At 42.9% G+C, this 10,198-nt stretch overlaps 1 protein-coding gene across 1 annotated transcript; it reads left to right on the top strand.

The window, feature by feature from the left end:
• The first annotated feature begins 4,367 nt into the window (after window positions 1-4,367).
• Window positions 4,368-7,023, top strand: LOC110100294. The gene is made up of 5 exons (XM_020827732.1): window positions 4,368-4,671; window positions 4,734-5,183; window positions 5,276-5,439; window positions 5,534-5,783; window positions 6,191-7,023. The coding sequence occupies exons 1-5, from the start codon at window positions 4,368-4,370 to the stop codon at window positions 7,021-7,023; spliced, it is 2,001 nt and encodes a 666-aa protein (XP_020683391.1).
• Window positions 7,024-10,198: the final 3,175 nt, after the last annotated feature.

Raw genomic sequence — 10,198 nt, 5'->3', positions numbered from 1 at the left:
CCTACAGCGATGGCTGAAAATTTAACTGGATGGAGTTTGGATCGAATTCGAAGCGTATAGGGATGGGATATATTGCGAATTGTATATAGAGATTTAATGAAGGAGAGCGATTGCTGCAGCTCTGGTGGTGGTATGAACACATCCTGGGGAAGCACCACAGTGATTGAATTGTTGGCTTTAGTTACATTGACAAAAGGTCCTTTCTGGTTGGATGGTTTGTTTTTATGCGAGTCATATTAGAGGTGAGATATGCAGGCCGTGATCAGAATACATGCCAGAATTCCTTGCTATAAGGGATTTAGATTGGAAGCCTGCACCTGGGGACAGGATTGCACCTAGACAGGATTGGGCTTGACAGATAGTTCCAAAGGTATCTTATTGTTCCATAGCCGTTATAGAACAGGTTTCAATAGTCAGCAGGCCCACTTTTGCTGGCGGCGACAGAGGGAAGTGGGATAGTTCTTTTTCTTTGGATATAGCGAGATAAAGATATTCTCAGAGTTTTTTTTAGAATCCTTAAGGAAGATAGTTACTTTTCTTTTCTCGTACGAATGCCAAATGAGGCATTAGTTTTTATTGATAGTCTTCTTGAATAAGCTTTTTTTAGATGAATGCAAATGCAGGATATTCAGACTCCTCTCCAGGCATCTCTCCCCTCTCTCTCTCACTTGCTCTTGCTCCTCTCTCACTCTGACTCACTCTCTCTCCTTTATCTGTCTCTCTCTCTCTCTACTTTCTCCTCTGTCATCTCTTTCTTCTCCATCTCTGCTCCTTACCAGTTCTCTCTTCCATTCCCTGCTCTCTCTCTCTCCCTCTCTCTCTCTCTCATCTCTCTCCTCTCATCTCTCGTAGAAAATCCTCTCTCCCTTGCTTCTGTCTCTCTCTCTCTCTCTCTCTCTCTATCTCTATCTCTATCTCTTTCTATTCCTCTTTTGCCTCTCTCTCTCTCTATCTCTCTCTCTCTCTCTTTCCATTTCACTATTTCCTCTCTCTCTCCTTCTCTCTCTCTCTCTTTGAATTCCTCTATGGCATCTCTCTCCTCTCTCTCCCTCCCTCTCTCTCTCTCTCCCTCCCTCTCTCTATCTCCCTCTCTCTCTCTATTCCTCTATTGCTTCTCTCTCACTCTCTCCATCTCTCTCTCTTTCCCTTTCCATTCCTCTCTCTCTCTCTCCCTCTCCCCTCCCTCTCTCTCTCTCCCTCTCCCCTCCCTCTCTCTGTCTCCCCCCCTCTCTCTCTCTCTCTTTCTCTATCTCTCTCTCTCTCCATTCCTCTACTATTTCTCTCTCTCCCCCCTCTCACTCTCTCTCTCTCTCTATCTATCTATCTCTCTCTCTCTCAACTCCTCTCTCTCTCTGCTTTGGATGATCGCTCTAGGGAAATCGCGGTGATTTTTGGGAGGATTTTTTTCTCTCGGTTTGGATTCTCGTCGGAGGGGGTGGATCGTTAGATCTTTCAGTTATGGTTGGGGGTGGTCGTCGGTCACCCCCTCGTCACCCTTCAGGCCGTGGAGGAGGAGGAGACAGTGGGGGTTTGGATGTTAGATCATGCGTTAGTGTTCGAGGGAGAAATGCTGTGGATAGAGGTGGATCGAGAGCAGATGTACATAGCGGAGTAGGTTCTTGTGAGAGGAGATTTTCCTTAACAGGGTTGGAAGGATTGGAGGAAATTGAGGCGGATGATAAGCGTCTTGTATACTCTCGAGTTCTAGGAACTGGAGCTGTGAGCTCGATTATTGCGGGAGGTTCTCAGAGGATTGATGCGCAGGAGATACATTCCAGTGAGGAGCTGGATATGGGATCAAATGCGGAGGGGGGCATTGAAGCTGGAGATCGGGACTTGTCAATGAATGACTCATCAGATCTGGATGAGGTCATGGAGATTCTGGGAGGCAGTGAAGCTGAGGATTTCATTAGAGAAGTAAATGAAGGTGCTAGATCGTTGGATCTGATTGATCTGATCTGGGATACTGAAGGTTTGAATGGAGCAACTGTTGTTTCAGAATGTGCTGTGATGATGGATGCTATGGAGAAGGAGGAGTTTGTCTCTTCTGAAGGTGTGAAGGTACGGGATGAGACCCCAGATGCACAATGTACCATGACTATTGGGACTGAGCAGGGTGATTTGGCTGATCTGAAGGTGGAACCGGTGGTGGTAAGCAAGATGATTGACAATCCAGTGTTTGAACCTAATAGGATTATATTTACTTTTGGTAATCGAAGTCATATAAGTGATCTGTACAAGGCTCTTATGGATGGTAATATTCAAAATGACAAGGTTTCTTTAGACTTATTGCAAAAATTTAGTTTTGTGAATCAAGTTGATGTGAAGAATGCTGATCATTTGATTAGGGGGAAAAATGTTATGGCTTATTGTAATGATTCTCCAAGTTTGGTTGAATGCACGCCTGGTGTTTGGGGGAATGCTTCCTCGGAAGCTTTGTCTTCAAAACAACAAGCGAAAGGGGTTGGAATTTCACGGCAGGTTAAGATGGAGGTTAATGATATTGGATTGGCATCTAATGCATGGAAGAAGTCTGCAACAGTGCAATTGAATTTATTTTAAGATAAAAGTAGTTTCATGAGGGAAGATGGATTGGTCAAACTTGATTTAAGCAAAGCCAGGGGCAACATTCAGAAGTTGGACAGAGTATTGGTTGGGAGCCTTTTGGGTCGTCGACTTCCGTTTTATGTAGTCCAAAATGAGTTACAGAGGAAATGGGTACATCTTGGGCTCACTCGAATTAACCCAATGGGACTAGATTGTTTTATTTGTTGGTTTGAAAATAAGGAAGCAAATGACATTGTTCTGCTTGGTGGTCCTTGGTACGTGGCAGGACAAATTATTGGGATAGAGCAATGGTCTGTAGGTTTATCTTCAAAATCTATGAAAGGATTTACTTCCCCTGTTTGGATCCGACTTCCTAATCTCCCATTGGAATATTGGGATGAATCAAATCTTGCAAGGTTGGCTGTATAGGAGAACCTCTCTTTATGGATGAGCAAACAAAATTATGGAATAGATGTGCATTTGCTCGTCTATGTGTTAGATTGGATCTATCGAAGAGGTTCCTAAGGGAGTATGGGCACAAGGTCTTAATGGGAGGATTTTCCAACCCATTGAATATGAATGGATTCCTTTAATTTGTTTGCGGTGTGGATAGGTGAGGCACAAGGCTGAGTTGTGTAAGGAAAGCTTGGGCCTAGCTAAGGAGACAGATAAGAAGGCTAAATGTGATGAGGATCATATCAAAGTTGCTGATTCATGATTGTCTATGGGTGTTCAGTAGAAAAATGACGGTGATGTTAGTTTGAATGGTATGAGTTCAACTTCCTTTGAGAAGTCTTCAGATGTGGATAATGACATGGGAGAATGGACAATTATGATAAGGAGGAGAAGGTTTAATAATAATAGAGTGGGAAACAAATCTCAAAATGTTAATGCTAAGCCCGTGGTGACGGTTCCTGCATCTAAAACTGTTTGGAGGGAAGTTGCAAAAGGGCGGAAACCTATGGAAGCAGATGGGATTGGGCAGTCTTTTGGGCAGTAAATGATGGAACCTGATGAGATTAGGTAGCAATGCGTGCAGAAAGATGTTGAAAACATTAGAGTGCAACCAGTTTTGAAGAATCCTGATGGGATGTTGCGGAATATGGAACATATTGTCACACAAGTTGATCAAGTTTCTGTTGGTAGGCATGATGGATAGATTCCTCTGGGCTCTGTTTCATTGCCTGTTTTGAAGAAGAAATACTGCAGAGAACCCAAGGCTTCCCCTGCACAGCTTCTGGCTCCTAAAGCTTTGAAGTTTTCTGATGATAAAGCTGGTGTGCTCAAAGGAAAAAATAAGAAAGTTAGGAGTTCTAAAGAGTGTCATACTAAGGAAGTGACTCTTATTGGCCCGTTATAGAAATTGCCAGGTATTATGAGAAGTAAAAAGTTGAAGGATGAGTTGGTTTCATCATCTGTTGAACAATTTGTAAATGTGATAGATAAATCTATGGATAGCAAACCTAAAGAGGTAGGCTTTGTTGAGCAATGGCAAGGGGTCTTTTCTGAAATTTTTTGCGGTGGGGACGCTTCCCCTTTGGTTGATAATGTTTAGTCTCTTATGTTGGAATTGTAGAGGTGCTCGTAAGAAGGAGACGGGCAATTATCTATGACACATCTTGGAGGAGAATAAGATTAGTTTCATTGTTTTACTTGAAACTAAAATGGAATCCTTTTGCAAAAAAGATATTGATAGACTTGTTGGAAGAGATTGGGATTTTGTTTTTCAACCAGCTTTAGGCAGAGCATGTGGTATTTTGGTAGTATGGAAGAGTTTTGATGTCTCTTTTCATGTTACTTTCCAATCAAATCAATGTATAATGGGGAGGCTCAGAATTGCAAATACTTTAGATTGGGAAGTGGCTGTGGTTTATGCTGACAAAGAAAGGTATACAAGGAAGGGATTTTGGGAAGATATTTCTAAATTCCATGCTTTGGATTCTCCTTTGTTGGTGGGGGGAGACTTCAATTGTATATTGGCAAAGGAGGAAAAAAAGGGCGGTAGAGCATTTCATTTTTCCCCAGCAGCTAGTGATATGGCTGAATTTATGTTCAAAAATGACTTGATTGATCCTGGTTTTGTTGGTCCTTCTCATACTTGGACTAATAACAAAGATGCTATAAGTCAGATCTATTCAAGATTGGATCATTTTTTGGTTACTTCTTCAATCCTTGATGCTTTCCAGGGACTGAGGTTTTACATCTCACCAGACTTGCATCAGATCATTGTCCCATTATTTGTTGTATCATGGAGGAAGTGAAGAGGAGCTATTCTCATTGGATAAAGTTTGAAGATATATGGGCTAGTTACCCTATGGCATGGCAGATAGTTTGGGAGAAATGGAAGATTGAGGATTTGGGTAATGAGTCTGTTAAACTTCAAAAGAAATGCCAAAGGATGCTGAAAGCATTGTTCTTTTGGAGCAAAAATAAACTGAAAATGTTAAATCAATTGAAGGAGGAATTGGATAGGGATATCAAAGCTTTACAAGAAATGGAATGTTCATCTGTTGGGTTGACTGATATTCAAACTGAAACGTTGAGATACAAGGTACAGTTATTAAATAGTACTTTAGCTCGTATAATGACATGGTGGAGGCAACGAGCTAAGGTGAATTGGATTGAGAATGGGGACGGTAACACCCATTTTTTCACTCCATGGCATCGGCTAGGAGGAGAGCTAAATGTATTGAATCTATTAAGCAATTGGATTGTAATGTGGTAACAGATCAAGGTGAGATTTTGAAGGTTTTTCAGGATTTCTTTCAGCTGAAATGGCGTGGAGATGCGGTTGTGGAAGATGGGTGGCCTTCTCTTGCAAATCAAAGAGAACATCTAGATTTGTTTGCTGGAATTTTGGATTGTAAGGTTACTAAAGAAGAAATATGGAAGGTAATGTGTTCCCTTGGGACAAAATAAGGCTCAAGGGAGAGATGGTGTAACGACTTCATTTTTCAAAATGTTTTGGGATATTGTTGGAGAGCAGGTATTGAGTGCTTGCCTTGAATTCTTTGAATCTGGTACTATGGATCCACAGTGGAAGGAGACGGTTGTGGTGTTATTGCCAAAGGTGAATAATGTAGATCTGCCATCCAAATTCATACCTATTAGTCTATGTCAAACAATCTATAAGATTGTTGCAAAAGTACTTATGAACGGGTTTAAAGGGATTCTTCCAAGACTGATCTCGGAAGAACAGGCTGCCTTTGTCCAAGGATGCTCAATTTCAAATAATTGTTTGTTGGGACAATAACTTATGAATAAATTTAAATTTTCTAAATCTACCAAAGGGATGTTAGCTTTGAAAGTGGATATGGAGCAAGCTTACGACAAGATGAGTTGGAGGACTTTGGAGTTGGTTATGAAGCACATGGGATTTCCACCTAGATTTAGCTCTTGGGTGATGAGCTGTGTTCAAGATCCTAAATTTTTAATTCTCATTAATGGGAAATTATCTGAGAGGATCACAGCTGAGTGTGGGTTCTGGCAGGGGTGCCCACTGTCACCGTATCTCTTTATTCTATGTTCAGAGCTGCTCTCTGCACATATTCATTAGAACTTCATGGAGTTGGGTGTACCTATCAGTAGGGGGGACCTTGTGTCTCCCACCTGCTTTATGCTGACGATATTTTAGTTTTTGCAGGTGCATCTATCCCCAATGTGAAGAAGGTTTCGTCCATTCTGGAGGACTATTGTTCTTGGACTGGGCAAAAGGTCAATCGATGTAAATCAGTTATCCTGTTCAATAAATCGACACCCTCATCTACAAGGTATCGGCTGGCTAAAATTATTGGGTGTAGGAAGGTTGATGAGATGGAATATTTGGGTATCAAGTTTTCCTTGAAAAGACTCATTAAAAAAGATTTTGCTCCATTGCTGCAGCAGGCTCGTTCTAGAACTGTGGCTTGGGGAATTAGACACCTATCTATGGAAGGTAGAGTCACTTTAATAAACTCAGTATTGATTCCATCTTCTACTTATTTGGTGACTCGTACGATGGTTCCAAGATCTACTTTAAATGAGGTGGAGAAAATATGTAGAAGCTTTCTTTGGGATGCTGATGCTAACCATAAAGGTATCCATTATGCTTCTTGGGAGAATATTGCTAGAACAAGGAAGAAGGGGGGACTTATATTTCATGCTAATGTTAATTGGGTTGGACCCTTGAGAGCCAGAATCACATGGGATTATATTAGTAAACCGACATGTCTGCTGCATAAATGTTTGGAAAAGAAGTATGGAAGGTGGCCTTGGGTGGAGGAATTCAAATGTGGTGACTCGGCTGTGTGGAAACTTATTTGTCATGGAGCTGCCAGTTGTTGTATTAGGTGGAAGGTTTGTAATAGGAGAAATATTGATATCTTAAATCATGTCTGGATCTGGGACAGATCAATATTGAGGTGGCCAACATTCTGTGGTATATCAGCAATTGAAGATCTCAATGTCTCAGAGCTTATCACACTGGGTGGAGAATGAAATGTGCAAAGATTGTTAGTTTATTTTGGAAAAATTATGGTTGAGAGAATTATGGAAATTAAAATCTGGAAGGACTTGGATGAAGACACATTAGAGCTGTTGAAAATACCCATTGGAACTACTATCTCAGTTATGGTGTATAATAGCAGATTTGTGGAAGATGATGACCCGAGGTGTGTAGTTTTAAAAGCTGGGTTGAGACCGAGAGAACGCATGTTCTGGTGGAGGATTTATAAGAGTATTATTCCAACCAACAGTTGGCTGCAGGATAGGGGTTTTGAGGTGAATATTAACTGTCCTATTGGATTTTTTGTGGTTGAAGATTTGAATCATATTACTATTAATTGTAAGCAGCTCTTGGAGACTTTGGATATTATGGATGGTTCGGGTTTTAATACCCCTCGGTTTGCTTCTTTATATGACATGCAGGTGGAGTTGGAGAAAAAGGCTAATGCTAAGGATATGGGCATGATGCTTTATTGTATTTCCGTTTATCATTGCTGGTTGAACAGAAATTCGATCAAACATGGGAAGGAGAAGTTCTCACCTGTTGTTATGGCATCTAATATTTTAGAAAGTCTCAATCAATGTTGTCTTTCTTTCCGCTTGGAGCAACGAGACACTGTTCAATCCTTGGGATTGTTTTCAAATTAATGTTTAAATACTCTGTTTGTTCCCCCCCCCCCCCCCCCCCACTACAGGATGGTTGAAGGTCAATGTAGATGGAGCCTTGCTTAGATCAAATGCTGGAGGTATAGGGATTGTTATAAGGAACAGTTTTTGCAAGGTGATCATGGCAGCTGGCTGGAGCATTTATCATTGGGATTCCACACAAGTTGATATGGCAGCTCTTCAGTACATTGATAAGGTACTTGAAGAATGGATGTTTGAGCTCAATGTGCTTATCATAGAAGGAGACAATGCAAGTGTAGTTAAGTATATACAAGATTTCAGATATAGAGAGATGTGGAAACAACAATTGGAAGAATGGGATAGATGGAGCTGGATGAAGCGGTTTCACAAGGTGGTTTTTGTGCATACCTATAGGAGGTTTAACAAAGCTGCTCATTACTGTGCTCAGAAAGAAGTTGATAATTCTTTTGTTTGGGATGTTGGTGATTGTAATAATGGGATTCCTCAAGAATTTCTTGATATTCTTGAGGAAGATAGTAGTAGCTCTTCTTTTCTTTTTGAGCATTTTGCCTTGATAGTTACTTGTTTGTAATAGTTTTTTGATTAATACAAAAGCAGAAATTCAACTCTCCCCTCTCACTCTCTCTCTCCCACTCTCTCTACAATCCTTTATTGCTTCTCTCTCTCTCCCTCCCTGTCTCCCTCTCTCTCTCTCCCTCTCTCTCTCCCCCTCTCTCTCCCACTCTCTCTCTATCTCTCTCCCCCCATTCCACTCCCTCTCTCTCTCTCCCCCACTTTCTTTTTCCACTCCTCTCTCTCCCTCTCTCCCTCTCTCTCCCACTCTCTCTCTCTATCTCTCTCTCCCCCTTTCCACTCACTCTCTCTCTCCCCCACTTTCTCTCTCAATTTCTCTCTCTTTCAATTCCCCTTTTGTTTCTCTCTCGATCTCTCTATCTCTCTATCTCACGCTTTCCATTCCTCTATTGGCTCTCTCTCTCTATCTATCTATCTCTCTCTCTCCATTCCTCTATTGCCTCTCTCCCTCTCTCTCTCTCCCCCTCTCTTTCCATTCCTTTATTACTTTTCTCTCTCTCTCTCCATTTCTCTCTCTCTCGCTCTTCCTCTCTCTCCCTCTCTCCAATACTCTCTCTCTCTCATAATCTCTCTCTCTCTGTTTCTCTCTTTCTATCCTTCTCCCTCTCTCCCTCTCTCCATTCCTCTCTCTCTAAATCTCTCTCTCTCTTTATCTCTCTCTATCCTTCTCTCTCTCTCCATCCCTCTCTCTCTGCCTCTCTCTCTCTCTTACTCACTCACTCTCTCTCTCTCTCTCACTAACTCTCTCTCTCTTTCTCTTTCACTCTCTCTCTCCCTCTCTCTCTCTCCCTCCCTCTCTCTCACTCTTTCCATTCCTCTATTGCCTCTCTCTCTCCCTCTCTCTCTCTCTCTCGCTCTCTCTCTCTCTCTCTCTCTCTCTCATTTTCTCTCCATTCCTCTAGTGCTTCTCTCTCTCTTTCCATTCCTCTCTCTCTCTCTCTCTTATTCTCTCTCCATTCCTCTAGTTCTTCTCTCTTTCTCTCTCTCTCTTTCTCTCTCTATCTCTCTCTTTCTCTTTCTCTATTCCTCTATTGCTTCTCTCTCTATCTCTCTCTCACTCTCTCTCTCTCTCCCTCTCTTGCATCTCTCTCTCTCTCTTCTCTCTCTCTCTCTCTCTCTCTCTCTCTCTCTCTCTCTCTCTCTCCCTCTCCTTCTCTTGGGAACGCACATTTTCGCCTGAGGGTTCTGCTCTCGGCTGCGAGTTCTGTCGGTGACGTTTGATTCGGGCTGCTCGTAGGGTATGGTGGGGGGTGACCGACGGTCACCCCCACGTAACTCGCTTAGGAGCGGCGGAGGGAAGGATGCTGGGGGGGGACGGAGATCTGAGATTAGGGCAATTAAAGGTGATGGGGGGAGATCCGGTGGTGGGGTTTCCGCTGGGGGAATCTTCGACGATAGGAGACTCTCTCTTAGGGAGCAAAAGATTTTGTTGGCTTGTGACGAGGAGAAGCGACCGCTTGTCTATGTACGGTCTCCTACTAAGGCAGGTAAGAGGGGATCCGATGGCAGTAATAGCTTGGATAAGGGCTACAGATAGAATGTCTCTAGTGGAACCACTAGAGGAGGCGGTAAAGGGCATTCCAGACCCCCGTTGGACGAGGATGGCTCTAGGCTGGAGGATTCTTGCTCGGCGAGGAGGTCGATGGGCGATATGGAGGCGGTTGGAAACATGATGGATACTGTGCTATCGCCGGTTGTGGTAGCTCATGATGCGGTTTCTCTGGTCTCTCCTGACACAGGAGAGGATATAGAGATTGTGGGGGAAACTAAGGTGAAAGAGTTCCTGATGGAGGTGAGGGCGAGCTCGGGGCTGACAACTCCGGTGGAGATTGATGGTTCTCCTGAGCAAGATGAGACGACCATTGACAACCAGCAGGCTGCTGGGCTCGGTTCGTGTGCGCCGGAGCTGGGCACCCAAGGGGGAAGGGTTTGTGCTAATAAGGTTATG

Source organism: Dendrobium catenatum, unplaced genomic scaffold (genome assembly GCF_001605985.2).
Source record: "Dendrobium catenatum unplaced genomic scaffold, ASM160598v2 fragScaff_scaffold_1691, whole genome shotgun sequence".
NCBI classification, from domain to species: domain Eukaryota; kingdom Viridiplantae; phylum Streptophyta; class Magnoliopsida; order Asparagales; family Orchidaceae; genus Dendrobium; species Dendrobium catenatum.
This window is presented reverse-complemented; position numbering and strand designations above follow the sequence as displayed.

Bases quoted from the DNA above. Each gene is read 5' to 3' on its own strand.
- LOC110100294 (XM_020827732.1), top strand. From the start codon at position 4,368: ATGGGGAGGCTCAGAATTGCAAATACTTTAGATTGGGAAGTGGCTGTG. The intron at 4,672-4,733 runs GTCAGATCTATT...GATGCTTTCCAG, and splicing joins TAATAACAAAGATGCTATAA to GGACTGAGGTTTTACATCTC. The intron at 5,440-5,533 runs GTAATGTGTTCC...GTTGGAGAGCAG, and splicing joins CTAAAGAAGAAATATGGAAG to GTATTGAGTGCTTGCCTTGA.